The sequence below is a fragment of the Elaeis guineensis genome, chromosome 6, assembly GCF_000442705.2.
Source record: "Elaeis guineensis isolate ETL-2024a chromosome 6, EG11, whole genome shotgun sequence".
Classification (NCBI taxonomy): Eukaryota; Viridiplantae; Streptophyta; class Magnoliopsida; order Arecales; family Arecaceae; genus Elaeis; species Elaeis guineensis.
Genome location: NC_025998.2, coordinates 22,274,418 through 22,291,185, shown reverse-complemented (window position 1 = coordinate 22,291,185; position 16,768 = coordinate 22,274,418). Strand labels below are relative to the sequence as shown.

Here is a 16,768-nt window from a genome sequence, read left to right as displayed (position 1 = left end):
GTGCCCCATGCATCTATGGTGTTGGTATCTTGGTTTAATTCCTTCATTCTGTTCTTACCAACCTTCAAGTGATGCTATTATGAAAGATGTGATATTTCTTAAGACAGATGCAATCAAAATATATTAGCAACCTTCAAGTGGTGCTATTGTGACACAATTACAAACATCAATGTAATTGTACTGCTAGCTGCTGCAAACAATTTCATGCATTTGCGCATCTCAGAGTTCTTTTTTTTTTTGGTAAAAAAGGAGAGGAATGGAATAATGTCTGTTACAGCAGAAACTTCCACCCAGAGGAGGACAAAAGAGAGAGCAAAAGGACCCCACAAAAGATTACATGACAGGACAAACCCAAAAAGCAAAGAAACAAAACATGAGTTCAGCAAAAACAAACATAAGACATAACGACAAAGAAACATGGGAAAAAGGTAATACAAAACAACAACCGAAGTGCTAATAAACACCGAGAAATCCAGGGATATATCTTGCATTGGCCTGAAGTAGGGTGAACCCAAGCCGCGTAGAGGGAAGCATAATGTTGAGGAGCATAGTTGAAGATGTAATGTCAAGCAGCAGCAGTAAATAGAATAATGTGGTTTTCTACCAAAAAAAAAAAAAAAAAAAAAGGAATAATGCGGTCACCTTACTATGTGAGCTCCAGCACAAAAGCAGATGAAGAGTATAACTGCAGGTGAAGTAGCACAGTTCTGAAGGGCCATATTGGAGATCTGGAATCCCAAACAACAGCAGCTCCTAATAGGCACTGGAATTGCGAACTGCAACTCCTGTACAAATGCAGATGAAGGAAGAGCACAACTGCAGGTGAAGTAGAACAGTTCTGAGGAGCCTTATTGGAGATGTGGAATCCCAAAGAACAGCAGCACCTAAGGGACACTCGAACTGCAGCAGATGTGGAGTTCCAAAACAGTAACGGAACAATAGTAAATTGCTTGGAACCAGTAAAAGTCACTGTAGCAAAAAAGTGGCCTGCAGATAAAAGAGAGAGCAACAGAACAAATTGTATATTTTTCATAGTAGAAAAAGAATGACCCATTGCGGCGACCAGTAAACCAAGTAACATAGGTAGAGCAGCAAAAATAAGAATACAGTTACTTCCAGATGAAACAAAACTGCGGTGGAGAAGTTGTGAGGATGGAAGCAAAGGCAAGATATTGAACATATAGAATAGAAGACGCCTATTTGAAGATAACAGCAAGAGGAAGCAGTAGATATAAACCATTGAAATAGGAGAAGAGAAAGGACGAAACATTGCAGAATAAACTGGAGGAAACACAGCTGATTTAAGTTGAGTAGTGCGTATACCTTCAAAGATTCAATCATTCCTTGCTTGCCAAAGCAACCACGAAGTATATGCCATTATAGGCCTAACTTGTGTCTCTACCAAGGCATCAGTTAGCATAGAAAGTAATGTCGGCGAAGAGTGGCGTTGGGTGACTATATGGCATAACTTAGGCTACAGGTGTTCAGGCAAAGAATAGGAAGCTTACAATGGAGAAACACAAGTTGCAAATCTTCCTTTTGGGCATCACATAAATCACGACACATAGATTGCTGAGGCAGAACATGTGCATGAACTAAATACTCTTTACCAGGAAGCCTAGCCCATGGCAGCTTCCAACAAAAAGCTTTTGCATTCATAGGAATGGGTGACTTCCAAAGAGTATGAAATACTGGTACTGTTGAGGAAATGGGGGTCGACAAAGCTATTAAAACATCATGCAGAGTAACCTGTGCAGCTCCTGTGGCACTCCCAACACCATGCATCAGAAGGGACCGAACCAAACAAGCGGAGCTTACAATCTGGTGATAAAGAGTGATGAGGTCCCATACTCGTCCTCTCCGCCAACAACCGGCATTATGACTCCAAACTTTGCTCATTCTTGCGGTCTGGATGATGTGTTCGACCCAACAATATTTCCACATCCGGCGATAGCCCCAAGAATCTGAACCGCAGCTCCCAGTGTGAGGAAGCATGCAGCCATTGCATTATATTTGGTCCTGCCTTCCCTGAGTTCGATTCTAACGCTGTTTCTGCTTCCAATCCTCTTCACCGTTAGCTTGCCATCGTATGACTTCCAGCTAGAGAGGTGGCCCTCCGCAACCTGCAAGGGCTCACCATTGCAGGTGAAGTATGGAGGTGGCCACGGCATCATCCCATTGCGCCACTGGAGGTGAAGGCGTGGGAACCAAACATGATGCCGGGTTCTTGGATCCAGGTGAAGTCACGGGCATTAATATGAAGTCTGGGATCGGAGACGAGGCTGAAGTGCTCGCGTCGCCTCCCGTGGAAGGAGAACACGGCACCGTCGCCGCCAATGAAGCGGGATCCTATGCCATTGCAACTAGGTTTAGGACCTGAAATTAAGTAGAAAAAGTTAGCCCAAGGTGGAGGTGGAAGATTGACTGCAATGGAGAAGAGAGTCAGAAAATTCGAGGCTGGCTGGAAATGGTGTGATGCCAATGCAGTCGGTTTGGCAAATGGCTGGAAATGGTGCATCTTTTTGTTTTCGGGTTCTTAGCTTGGATGGCCGGGCACTCAACGGGGCATCGTAACGACCTCCAAAAGCGTGAATTTATATTGGTTCTGTCCCGATTCACTGTCTAAAAGCTTTGAGCCGTTGGAAAGAGCATTGGCTCGGGCAATAAACTCATATGGCATCTTTTTTCGCTAGACAGCGCGGGACTATGACAACCTCTTCCACCTAATCAGGTGATATCTTCATTGTGATTGGCTCCTACTTGAGATCTAGTGGGAGGTCCACCCATAGCTCGGATCTTACTTGACCCTGGTATTTCTCAGTAAGGAATCTGTATGACTGATAAAGTTGCAGCGGATAATGGATCTGATCACTTTGATCCTATTTTTGCTTTTCCTTTTTTTTTTCTAAAAAAAGAAAACACTTTGATAATACTTATCAAGGTCCCACAACTCAAAAACTCAAGTTATTAGGAGGAGAACGTGTCCAAACAAATAAATCCATATGACATCATTTTTTACTAGTTAATGTCGGAGTAGGGCATTGGGCGGCCCATTATGCCCTTAGCTGAGGCCCTCACCAAGAAAGAAGGATGATCAACCTTCCAAGTACCAACTAGTGTTTATAACTAGGATTAATCCTTGTTTCACACCGCACCGGGGCAATCAGGTCAGCAATTGGTTGGCCAATGGAGGTGCGACGAGTAGCTAAAATTTGCTATTCAAAGATGGATTACCGGTGGAACTGCTGCTCTTAGTCCACGCTGATGCCGCTTACGCTGTGCAAAGTGCAAAGATGGATAAGATTGGGCTTGTTCGATCCATTCGTCCCCCCTCCCCCAACTCCACGCCTCCTCTACTACAGAAAGAAGAGAAAAGCATGGAAGAAACCTGATAGTAGGGCTGCAAATGGGTTAGACTGGATTGGGCCATACCTCTGTCCAAGGCTAGCACGAAATATTTTTTCGAGCTTCAGTCGAACTTAGGCCAGAAAATTTTTAAAATTTAAAGCTTGAGCCCAATTAGGCCGGCCCAAGCCCGAGCTTGAGTTCGAGCCCAGATCCGACCGAATCCCCTCCCTCTCCCTCTATTTCTCTCTCTCCTCCACGGCAAGGGTTCCCTCGTGTGCCCCAATAGAAATAGGTACGACAGCGGATGGGAGGACGACATCTCCAACGGCAATAGCAGATTCCATTGGACCGATGGCAGCCTTTATGTCGACATCTGGATGAAAGATGGCACCGAGCAGAAGGGATATACTTCTCGTCGCCGACGGTGATGTTGCCCACTGCACGGGACCTGTAGGAGGCCTTAGTCGTCGAGCTGCCAGGATGCAAGATCTGTCCTAACTAGACCGTTTGCCTTCCCCCATCCAAAAGACCGTTACTTGGTCCAACCTCGAGCAGGACAACTCAAGCCCCCACTTCGCCCTAGATGCGGGCCTCAGTTGATGCCGTGGTCGGTGCCAGCACCCCGGCACCAAGGTGCCCCAATGGACGGCCGAAGACCATCACTGGGCTGAAGAGCAATGGTGAAGGGAATAAAGGGTTCGAGAAGATTTGCATTTGGGAGTCGAATGGGACATCACTTACCACATTATGGATGAGAGCTCAATCGTGGGTGGTGGAGGGAGGGAGGTGGCGGAGGATGTGATGGTGGGGTGTCGATTGATGAGCGTTGACTCGAGGTGATCAGTCAGACTTGTATTCAGACTCTGTCTAGATTATAATTCAGATTAGGTTCAAATCAGATCAATAATAAATTTAAATTTATTAAAAATAAAATAAATTTTATATTTAAATTTAAATTTGATTTTTTTTCAGATCTAATCAAAATTGATCTTCGATCGATCCGAGCTATTTTCAATCCTATCCGGCGGTCATCCAGTCAACTAAAGAGCATTACCATTTAGTACACGAGCGCAAATTTATTAGTTGGCCTCCCTTCGTGGGCAACTCGGAGACTTCGAAGGTAATTATCGTGTTTAAAGAAAGCTGGAGCAAGCCAAAATACTTACTCTCAACCCCTAACAGCAAAACACCAGCACTAACATTAAAGAAGCAACCCCTTTGATAAATGCTAGGACCACATTCACGTGGGGGCCTTACACAATTTCCATACACTTACGAAAGCCAGCAGCTCTTACCAAAAAAAAAAAAAAAAAGCCAGCAGTGAGTTTATATATATATATATATATATATATTTTTTTTTTTTTTTATTTTTTTTTTTTTTTTTTTTTTTTTTTCTTCTCTTTTTTTTTGGGAAAATCCCGTCTTCCATGTACGATCTTTATGCAACCATGATGTCAGCTGGAGTCTCGCACTCTTCCGCACGCTCCAGTTTGAAACATGTTATTTAGCGACCTCCCCGTACCACAGCTAGACCCGTGGGGGTCATTTGGGTTTCATCAAGTCCTACCATTTTCTCCTTCTGAATTCTGATGTGACGTGTGATACATCTACCTCCACAAACATAACCTCAAGCCACCGACGTAAGTGTGAACCCCAGCGTTATGGAAGCTCACCCTTGTCAAAATGAAACAGTATCACAGTACCAGGCCCACCATCTCCTTCAATTATTTCTGCGCTTGTCACAAGGTTTTGGAGTAGCAGAACATGACTCAAATCAATGACCACTGGCTTCCATGCGGCCCCAACACCACCTACTCCAACCTCTGCTTGGGCTTCTCTACCTTCTTGGCCACAGAAGGTTAGCCAGGAGTAGTTCTTTCCTGATGGAAGCAAAATCAAGAATGTCTGCAGATTATGTTCACATACATTTTGTGAAGGATCACATGCAGTTGAATGCATGCAAAAGGCATCTTCACATGGAGCGTGAACTGACGCTGTAAGACAAGGACCTCTGATGCTTTCAGACTGGTTTATGTCCTAATCCCCTCCCTAAGACCAAAACCTCAGCCTGCCTCCAATCACTGGGCATTATTTAGCCCTTCAGTAATTGTGAAACTACTCGAAGTCAAGAGTCTAAAAGCTGCTCAGCAGTGAAATGTCTGGAAGTTGGGTTTTCAAGCTTTCACTAGGACGTCTGATCATGAAAACTTCTTGCTACCACTTGGTCATGCAGCTGGAGACTTTTGGATCTTTCCAATAGTTGCAGTACCATGATTTTTTTGTTTTTTTTTTCCAGGATTCTTCAACATTTGTTTGTCAAAAGGTACTCAGCTTTGTCCTGTATTAGACAGCGATCTCGATGATCACATGCTTTTGATGATCAACTGATTCATTGAATATTTCACACGGAACAAAAGAAGATCCATTACGTGATTGGAACTCAGAATATTTATCTCTGCCAAACTGTCTGTTCATAACTAGAACTGTTCCACCACATCAATGTAAGACAATAAGAACAGAATGAATGAATGAACAAATAAATGAAAGAACCAACTGCGAAAAAAAATGAATGAAATTAATAAGCAAGGGCTAGGCACTGATACTTGCTGAGAAAACCCAATATCAAAGTAGAGCCTTGAATTCAGTTTATAAGGCGATCGCTCCTGACTGTATTTGAGAATTCACTTCCAGCAAATGCACAGAGCACCGACTGTAATCAGTAACGAGAAGGAACAGGAAGTGTTAAAGAACATACCACCTTAGATTACTACTTTCCAGATGTTAGCACCAAAACTAAAGGTTACCTGCCTTTCAGTTCCAGAGACTTTCCAGCTTTGCCCTTTTCTGACCTGGCCCACATGAGAACCTCAAGGTCTCACATAGGTGATCAGTAACTACATGTAAGAAAGGTTCAATCAAAGGCAATAAGACATGGTCATGCTCCTAAAGTAGAGCATTGAGGCTTCGTTCAACACAAATTTCTCACTCAATGCACCAAACCTAGATAGCTTTAGCATAGTCACAAGGCAATGTCCATGATTAAAAACCCAAATTTCAGAACAGACAAAGACTATTGTGCTCAAATAAGTTGAATCTACAGGCTATATAGATTTGCTATTGATTCTCCACCTAGGAACCAAGGCTGGCTAGCAATTCAATAATCGGAAGAGACCAAATCTAGGAAATATTCCATCAAGTTAGTCTGTCAGATCTAGAACTGAAAACATATAATATACTGGGCAGGCTCACTAATCCCAGTACCAAATTTAACAGAGAATAATAAAGCACATCTGCCTTCAAATTGTTGAATTTGGGGCCTTCATATGATAATGATATTCTGCTAGGAGTCAAATACTGGCAAAAAAATTGAATGTCAGAAACAAATCTTGCTGCTTGGTAAGTCCAATGTTCTAAAATCCCCCATAACTCGGTCTCAATAAGAAGGAAAGAGTAGAAGCTAGCTCATGTGACTGAACAATCTCTATACTTCAGCTAACGTTCTGAAAACCCAAAGACAAGAAGATGCGGTTGAACAGCACTAAATGGACAGTTCTGCAGTTCTTCATTGCCATCGGTATAGAAATTGGAGGTACCTCAGCCCAAAGAGCACACTAACCTGCAGATGCTGACTGAGCTGTGCTTCCTTAACCAGTTACATGCCCAAAGGAGTGCGCAGTTGCAAACCATCAAATCCAAAAGCCAAAGGATGCTTCCAGGACTGACAGCTAATCCAAATGCGAGATGGTCTGCTGTGGTATAGTCACCTGCTTGACAGTCTCACTTGTTCATTTTTGAGTCAACCATTGCCAAAAGTAGAAGTCAAACCTTATTCATAGAAGCTTGTCGCCGTGGAGCCTGATGTCTATTGGTACCTTGTTTTCTAGTCCACCTTGAGATTACTTGAGAGCACTGATCATAATTTCTAATTGCAGGTTGAAAAACAAATTCAAGGAGTGGGATCCGGCTGCAATAACCCTCACTTCAAAGGCAGTGATGGCATTGTGCACCACTTCCAAGGGAGGAAAGATGAGTACTTCACCCTGATATCCAACCGCAACCTCCAGATCAATGCATGCTTCATTGGCATCCAGCCTGCTGGAAGGACCCCTCATTTCACATGGATTTGAGCCCTCGGTATCATGTTCAGTTCACACTCCCGACTCTCACCATGGATGCAACTCAAACCAGCTGATGGGATGATGCCATTGACCACCTCCATTTCACATTCAACAGAGAGCCCTTGGAATCTCTGAAGGCCATCTCTCTGAAAGGAAGTCAACTGATATGATGCTGGTGGTGTAGAGGACTGGAAGCAGAAAGAGTATCACTCACAATAGACGTGGTTCCAGTCACCAAGGAATATGATTCTTCACCAAGGAATACGATTCACAGCTAACACATACCATCGGATGACTGCACACTTAGAGGTGAATTTTTTTTGCTGAGTGAGATTTTGTGTCGACTTTCGTAAAGAATTTGAAACAGTTGAGTGACAGGTCTGCGCTTCCTATGCATAACATCCTGCACATCTCAAAGTACATAACCATGTCTTTAAAGCATTTTCATTTATTTCATTGATCAGAAACTCACTAGACAAGGTCAAAGAAATCTGATGAAGGATGGAAATATAAAAAACACAGTTTACCGTAACTGGAAAAAACACAAACTATGAAATAGTTATTAACAAAATAAAAGGAAAGCCACAAAGAAGAACATATAGCGAACTATATAACAGGACCACATGTTAGTTAATACAACAGAATGGTAAGCCACAAAACTGAGAAGAGCACAGAATTATTATACAATGCAAGAAAACATAACAAGCATCACATGATTTCTTTATTATTAGCTTCCACCACCATGTAAATAGAGAAGATTATACAAAAATATAGGCATAGATACTGCATTCTTTAGACCGATTGATCTCAATGAACTGTATCGGGAAACTGAGTTCATTTGAGTTTACAACTGCAAATAGGTAGAACAAGTAAAGCCACTGAGGCATAACTTAAAATGAAATAGTATATGTTACAAACTGAAACAAGACGCATGAACAAATATTAGGATAAAAGAAATATAAGATAATGCCTTCTTGAACTTAACAAGAAGGCCACTTTTTTTCCACATACATGATCCTATAATGTCTGAAGACAATCTCAATTTGATTGATCTTCTCATCTTCCCCGAGGATTCACAAGCTGAGAAAATACAGCACTTGTGGTAGCATCTTCGATGTCATCATCAGTACCAGTACCCGAGTTTGCTGCCTCAACCGTGCTTACACTGTTATCAAAAGGTTCCATCCGTGGTAGTAGGATACCAGGAATGCTCTTTATGCTGTTCTCATCTGGGTCAGCAAGTGAGGAAGTCTCCTCAAGCTGGAGAGCATATTCAAGATTCCACAACACATCTCCCATTGTTGGCCTGTCGACACCCTGCTCCGCCAGGCATTTTTCAGCTGTATCCCCAAATTTCTTAAGGGAAGCCGGATTGATCTTCCCTGCCAATGCCTGGTCCATAATATGTTCCAGCATGCCCTTCTTTTGCCAGCTCATTGCCCACTCTGCTATGTTTACCTGCTCCCTTGGGAGCACAGGGTTGAGTGCTGGCCTTGCACACAGGACTTCCATCAACACAACGCCAAAAGAGTATACATCAGACTTCTCAGTTAGCTGCTGCCTCCGGAAGTACTCAGGATCAAGGTATCCGAAGCTGCCTTTGACCGCAGTACTCACATGGGTCTGATCCAAGGCTGGACCAGTCTTTGAAAGACCAAAATCTGCCACCTTTGCAACAAAATTTTCATCCAAGAGAATGTTTGTGGTCTTCACATCACGGTGGATTATGCTCTGGGCTGCACCAGTGTGGAGGTAATGCAGTCCCCTTGCAGCACCAATGCAGATCTCAAGACGTTGTCTCCATGAGAGGGATGGAAGGTTGGCACCATAGAGATGACTCCTTAGTGGCCCGTTTGCCATGTACTCGTAGACCAAAATCATCTCAGAGCGCTCATCACAATAGCCAATAAGTGAGACCAAGTGACGATGCCGGAGCTTGGATAACATCTCAATCTCAGTGTGGAATTCAGCCAGCCCTTGCTCAGACCTTGGGTTCCCTCTCTTGACAGCAACTTTAGTGCCATCCTCCAATGTCCCCTTGTAGACCTTTCCAAAACCACCCACACCAAGAAGCAAGCTCTCATCAAACTTATTTGTTGCATCCATGATCTCTTGAAACATAAAGACACGACCAAGGGTTGTAGAGGCCAAAGAGATGCAACTTGCTGTTCCGCTCTTCTGAGAAGTTGTCGAGACCTTGCTGATTGTGTGAGAGTTTCCATACAAGGGCAGTAGTAACCATGGGTGACTACGGTGGCTAGTTTTTGATCTGCGAGCCATGAAACAGCAATAGCTCAAGACCATTAACCCAACAGCAGCTACAGATCCCACAACTATCCCAATTATAAGTCCCAACTTGTTCTTCCTTGAGGGTGACTCAGGCAAAAGATCTTTAATGGCATAGAGTCCATCCAAGCTTTTGATATCATTGCTAATCTTCATAATCTCCAAACCATTCAGGATTGCATTGCTAAGATCAGCCACCGTATCTGGACCAACACTTACAGACATGGTATTTGAACCATTTGATGAATTCGAAACAAAATCCTTGTAGTAAGGCACCGATAGGTCACCTTTTAGAGCTGATAAATCCAAGCTTGCAATAGCAATGTCTGAATTTACATAAACATTGAAAACCAGTGTGTTCAGAGCCTTACTGACAATATCGCAGAAGTGGAAACGAATCAAGTAAAGGAAGCTCGGGTCGACGGTGAAGATCCACGTGATGTTGAAATTCAAGTCCGTTACATTCGCATCTCCCATTGCTTCTGCAGTGGCATACACCCATTTCGGTGCTATGTCTTCAGTCATCACATCAGGATACTGGATAGTTGCAGGATCTACAGACACCTTCACTGCAGAGCTGTTAACATGGAGGTATTCACCATCAGTCCGCCAAGTTCTCCCAAGCGAGTCATTCTGAGGAGTGAGCAAAGGACCCCCCATGTTCAAGCGATACATGGTCTCAAGACCGAGGTCAGAAAGACCACTGAAAGGAGCACTGGGTATAGCCAGAGCCTGATCATTGATCAATTCATCAGGAACCGAGACGACTTCGATCCCATTCACAAATGAAACAGAGCCATTTGATGGAATAAAGGTAAGACCCAACAAATTGGAGGTCACATTCACTGAATACTCCTTGAACAGATATGTAGAGTTGGAATTCTTGAAAGTGAAATTGTTCATGAGAACAAACTTATCCGCGACAACCGTCAGGGGGGCTGAGCTCAAGTCATGGTCAGAATTTGGAAGAGGATAGAAATAGAGGCGGATCCAGTGCCGGCCCGGTTGCTGGATATCAAATCTGTAATAGCCCGGTTCGGAGAATATACGAAGGGACTGATATATGGGTGATGGAAGAGCAGAAGTGGAGGTGGAAAAGGTACCATCTCCAGAAGTTTTTAGAACAAATGAAGACTGCTGTGAATCAGGAACAAAGACCTGGCCTTGGACTGAGACGTTTTGGGAGGAACCACAAGCAAGGAGGTAGTTGTCAGCAGGGGTGAATGCAGCAGAAGAAACATCAACTAAGAAGGTGCCGAAAGAAAGAGAAAAGAGAAAAGAGATCCAGCTCAACCGTCTCATCTCCTTCATCTCCAACACCAACCAAGATAAACACCAGACCAGATAGATCGCTCAAAGATTTCTAATCCCCAGATATCTAGAATCGCCAAATCCACATTTCTCCTAAAAGAAAAACCCCCCAATCCTCCAGGCCTAATCTCTTGCTCAAAATCTAGAGGACAAAATGTAGAAGCTCCGAAAGTAATGCTATAGCAAACAAACCACAGAATGCAGCAGATCTTGCTCCTCGAACTCCTAAATTCTCAAAACCAAGATTGGTAAAACTAATCCAAAATCTTAAATGCTCTCCTTGTCCGGAAGCCACCGGCCACCAAACCCAAAATTTCTACTTTGAGACTCGATAAAAGAAGAAAGTTCAAACCCCTACAATGTATCAAAACCGATCCCGAATCAAGAACTCCACATGTTTTACCCAAATTAAAAGAAAATACGAAAGAAAAAAAACCCGAAAATCGAACTTTTATGCAGCAAATCTCAGGGGAACGACATCGGCAAAAATTCAAGCTCCAAAAAATCCAAAAGAAAAAAAAAAGGGACAACGACAAAATCTCAAAAAGCCCAGATCCACGAAGGAGCTGCCCTAAAAGGAAAAAACCAGACCTTTGAAACAAAATGGGGTGGACTTGGATCGTACTTCCAGTTCGAAGATCCAGAACCAGAGAGACAGAACGCAAAACAATCAAAATCGGACCTTTGCCACGGCTAGTAGCTCTCTCTCTCTCTCTCTCTCTCTCTCTCTCTCGGGGATTCAGGCCCAGTCCCTCTGCGCCCGCGATGAGATTCCGGCGGAATGCACCCCACCACGACGATCTGCAGGTTCTTTTCTTCGTCAACCGAACAGCTCTTTCCAGCCTGTGGCTTTAGGCTGGCAACCTATAACGCCAGCAATCTACAGACGAGCAATAGGACCCACACTAATCTTGACACCAACAACAAAAAAGAAAAGATCCAATTTTTTTTACAAGAAAAAAAGAATAAAGAAAGGAGCAAACAGCAACGAACTTTCGACGGGGCATCGATGGAGGATCCTGTTCTGTTCCGAGCTCAGACGATCATGTGGCCTCGTTTCGATCCGCAGAGGTGGTATTTGTGGGGGGAGGGGCCGGGGAGATAGAGACCAGAGCCTGGGGTTTAAACAGTAGTAACCACCATGAGCGCTCTGCAACTGGGCTCTTGGAAGATAGAGATGGGTTGTTGTTGTTGTTATCAGACGTGCCTCTCGGTTGTTTTCGATTGTCGTGGGTGCCAATGGAAAGTTGAAGAAAAAAATGTGGAAGTGGGCCATGAGCCAACGGTCCTTTTGGGAGATCATGATTTCTCTTCTTTAGCCACGTCGACCGTTGGATCGCGCTACGCACAGTTCGTAAAGCACTACGAACTTCTTGATTAGTCCGCCTGCACAGATCTGGATGCTGCTATTGCGCGATCCGACAAAGATCCCGAGTTCCTAGGGGTATCTAAGACGCAGCTGGGTAACGGCGTCGGCGTCGGCGTCTGTAATCAGACGGTGGTTATTTTTGTTTCATGCTTCCAAGTAATAAAATCTTGATATATTTTATTCAGTAAATATATCGAAATATTCCACCGAGTATTTTTTTTTATTTTTTTATATTCTTCGCCATGTAAGATACTTCACCTACGACATATGTCCGTCCATGGCATTTTAGTGGACTCAGGTGCCGTTAGAACATGCTTAGCTCGTCATTTGACTGCAAGTGCAACTCCTCTTTGGACGGTGATTGCAGGATGTGCATGGATGTTGCGCTCTTCCACCTGTATACGGTGTATACATAAGGGAGCACATGTCATGCATGCATGTCCTGTAATCACCATACATAGTGTTGCTCAATTCGCCAGTCATAGCAAGCCAAACAGCCAACCACTTTCTATGTCTTTTGATGGTTGGAGACCATACTTGATAATATAATATCTAAGAAACTCAAATTTCTTTCAAAAAAAGTATCAAAAATATCAGAGTATCTCCCCTTCAATTATCACCACATTGCCATGCAAGAAGTGACTCAACTACACGAGAATATGTTAAACATCTTAATTGATTCAATTATGGTAACAGGGAGCTACGTCAGTTTCATGTTGTACGTATGTTTATTCATTTGGGTGGACGGATAGAAAGCGCTTATATTATCTTGAATTCTATGCTGCCTTAACTTTGATTAGCCTGACATATGGCTCCTTCAAGATGGGATCTATTGCGGCCAATTCTCCATCGTCTATTATCAGAAACGAATATCTGCAAGATAACGTCCGTACTGACCGGATTTGTATCTGATGGGGATCCTCTGATGCTTAAGTTAGAGAGGAAAGTTGATAAATAGTAAATATCAATATTAGAGTAGCAGAGTGCTGACAAGAAGTGGCTTACCAGTTATATTTTTCTTACCTTCTTTTATAGACGAAGTTCTTGTAACCGTCGAATGTGATCCTGTATTTTATGGTACTAAATCATTGGGCCATGATCACGTAGTGGGTCATTAATTTTTTAATTATGGCACCGTGATGTGCGGTCGATAACCGTTCGTGACGGTTATGGCATATTGAGCAGATTAGCCGACTGTATGTCGGTAGTAGGCACGATTGTCAGTTGATGATTCTACTATATCGTCGATCACTGACCATAAGTCGATGACATTTGTTCAATCGGTTAATGAAGAGTCAGAGTCGTCAATTCGATCGATGCTCCATCGAAGTTGTGCGTTCAATTGGTTGGCTATTGTCGAGTCGGAGTTGATCAGTCGGAGTCATACGTTCGGTCGGTCGGCTGTTGCCGAGTCGGAGTCGTGGAGACCAAAGTCAGGATTGGTAGGTTTACCCTAACAATTGCCTTCCACTCTCAAGTCTAAAGTGATCCAACGTGTAAATTATCATGTGGTTTATCATGTTAGACGAAGAGAATTCTATCACATCGAGCCTCGATTTTGACGTCGTTTCCTCCGAGATACGGGTGATCGGCTATTTTGTCATATTGATCGGTACATTCATCAGTTACACTGACCGAACGATTCGGTATCAATTGTCAGTGTCAGGCGTCGTTTCGAAAAGTCGATTCGGTATTGAATAATATGATTCTGACAAGTAGATTTGTTCCACATGTCTGGATATTATTAAGTCGAAATAGTTCATGCGGATAGGGGTGACGTGGTTCAATCTGAAATAGGTATGTTGAACCGTCCGACCAATGATCGATCCAGATATTGTCACATGTCGTCATTTGGTGGATCTTCGATTTGATCGCTCTCATCTCGATCGTTGAGGGATCCTATATATAAAGTCGCTCTTAGTCAAATTTTTACTTTTCACTATCTTTGGTGGTGCTGGAACTCTATCGGATTGTTGCCCCAACACTCAAGGTTATTGCTCCCAGCTTTCAGGTCAACTTTGCCTTTCTTTCGAGTCCTTTCTTCTTTCTTCTAAAGTTTTCTATCTTCTTTAGAGTAATTCTCATGGCTAGGGCTTCTTTTTCTCGAGAAGATCGGTCAGAGAATCCGACTGATGAGTCCCAATCGAGTCCAGATGTGGAGTCCTCTTCACTTTCGGGACCGAATGTCAAACGGCTCTGGGAGCAGTTTTGTATCCCGTAGCAGTTTCAATTTTTTGCTCCTGGAGTCGATGGTCGGATGAATAAGCTGCCATTATGTGCTTCATATCCTCATCTAAGCCATGCAACCAAGGATGCTAATGATGGTGGACGAAAATCTAAAGCCCTTTTTGTTTTCATACGAGTGGGTCAAGCTGTTGATGTGGTCGGCCAAGCGAGGTGGTCGGAGAGTTGTGTCCAAATCTCGACTTGAGAAGCATCATCCCTGTAAGATCGAAAGATAGAGTTGTTGAAGAAGAAGCCGCTCCGATTCAAGAAGAAGTACCGACTGAGTCCGAAATCGTTCAAGTCAGGGATACTACACCCGAACAAAAGAATGATGACGAAGCTTAGTCGGTGTATTTTGCTTTCTCTTTTTGTAATCTGACACTTGTAGTCGAACTTCGGTCCAATTTTGTAACTCTTTTTGATAATGAATGAAACATCTTCCAAATTGTCTCTTGTTTTGCTTGTTAATAATGCCTGCAATGTCTGCAATGTAAAAAATTACCGAACATTAATCGATTGTCCGATCATTTGGTAGGACTTGTAGAATATCCATTAATCGCAGAATCATTTTGACGTAGGATCACGATTGTAGGTCGAATATCCCGTGCCCGACGTTTCGTCAGGTTTGTACATCAAATTATCTGATAATCGGTGGCAAGCCGAATATCTTTCGACTAGCAGTAGCCTAGTCTATATAATTTCAATCCGACCTTGATCGTTTTGATATTTTTTGTTCCACTTAGTTGGGACTAAGTCGGCATATTAATCTTTCGACTATAGTCAGCTTTTGCAATGAAAAGCCAACATTGAGAACTGAAGTATAGTCGGCAGTTCGGTTTTTGTAGTGAAGCCTGTAGTTGATGTCGGTTATTGCGGGAGATCCGAGATACAGTTGTTACTGAAGCAGTTGATTCTTTGTGTCTAAGTATAGGAAACAACTCGATTTTGGGAATGAAAGTCAACATTCAGTCAGTGTTGATAAAACTTGTCAAAGACTTGTGATTCTAAAATTTTGATTGTATTTCAAATAATATACATATCGACGACTTTATTGATAATACATCTTCAAATTGTCAGCATTCCACATTCGAAGAATCGTTGATCCTTCGAGAGTTTCCAGCCGATATGCGTCCGGTCTAAGAGTCTTGAATATTTTGTAAGGTCCTTCTCAGTTTGGAGATAGTTTTTTTTTATCCAAAGGCTTTGATACTTCTGCTTTTTTTAAGACCAAATCTTCTGACCGGAAGACCTTCGGCTTGACTCTTGTATTATAATACCAGGCTATCCTTTGTCGATATGCAGCCATCTGAATTTGAGCTTGCTGTCAGAGTTCTAGAAGGAGATCTAGATCGGCTCTCCGATATTCAGAGTTGCTCAGTTCACAATATTGTTCGACTCTTGTTGATGGTAATCCGATCTCGAGTGGTATCATTGCTTCTGTTCCATAAGCTAAGTTGAAAGGGGATTCTCCTGTCGGTATGTGGAGAGTTGTCCGATACGCCCATAAGATTGGATACAGCTCTTCCATCCAGAGGCTTTTGGCTTCATTTAGTCAGATTTTCAGTCCGTGCAAGATTGTTCGGTTGGTTACTTCTACTTCACCATTTGACTGTGGATGGCCGACCGAAGTGAGTTTGTGCGTAATATGAAACTTCGCACAAAACTCTTTGAAATTTTAGTTGTCAAATTGTTGACCATTGTCGGTGATAATGGTGTGTGGCAAACTGAATCTGTAAATGATGAATTTCTGAATGAAGTCTTCCATCTTGCTTTCGATGATTTGCGCCTGAGGTTCGACTTCTACCCATTTGGTAAAGTAATCGATGGCGATCACTATGAATTTTCTCTGATTAGATGTCGGGAAAAAAGGATCAAGTATGTCAATCTCCCATTATACGAAAGGTCATGGTGCTACAATCGATGTCAGCTGACTAATCGATTGATGTTGTATATTCGCATACTTTTGACATGGTTCACATTTTCGGACGAATTCAGCTGCATCTTTTTTCATGATGGGCCAATAATATCTTTGTCGCAGGACTTTATAAGCTTGAGATTTGCCCCTCAAGTGATTTTTGTAAATCTCTTCGTGTACTTCTCTAAGTGCATA

The 16,768-nt window shown here is 42.9% G+C and overlaps 1 protein-coding gene and 1 pseudogene across 1 annotated transcript; both read right to left on the bottom strand.

The window, feature by feature from the left end:
* Positions 1–312: 312 nt before the first annotated feature.
* Positions 313–2,723, bottom strand: LOC109504931 (uncharacterized; annotated as a pseudogene).
* A 5,512-nt stretch (positions 2,724–8,235) lies between these two features.
* Positions 8,236–11,658, bottom strand: LOC105032748 (receptor-like protein kinase THESEUS 1). The gene has a single exon (XM_010907290.3). The coding sequence runs from the start codon at positions 11,061–11,063 to the stop codon at positions 8,523–8,525; it is 2,541 nt and encodes an 846-aa protein (XP_010905592.2). The 5' UTR covers positions 11,064–11,658; the 3' UTR covers positions 8,236–8,522.
* Positions 11,659–16,768: the final 5,110 nt, after the last annotated feature.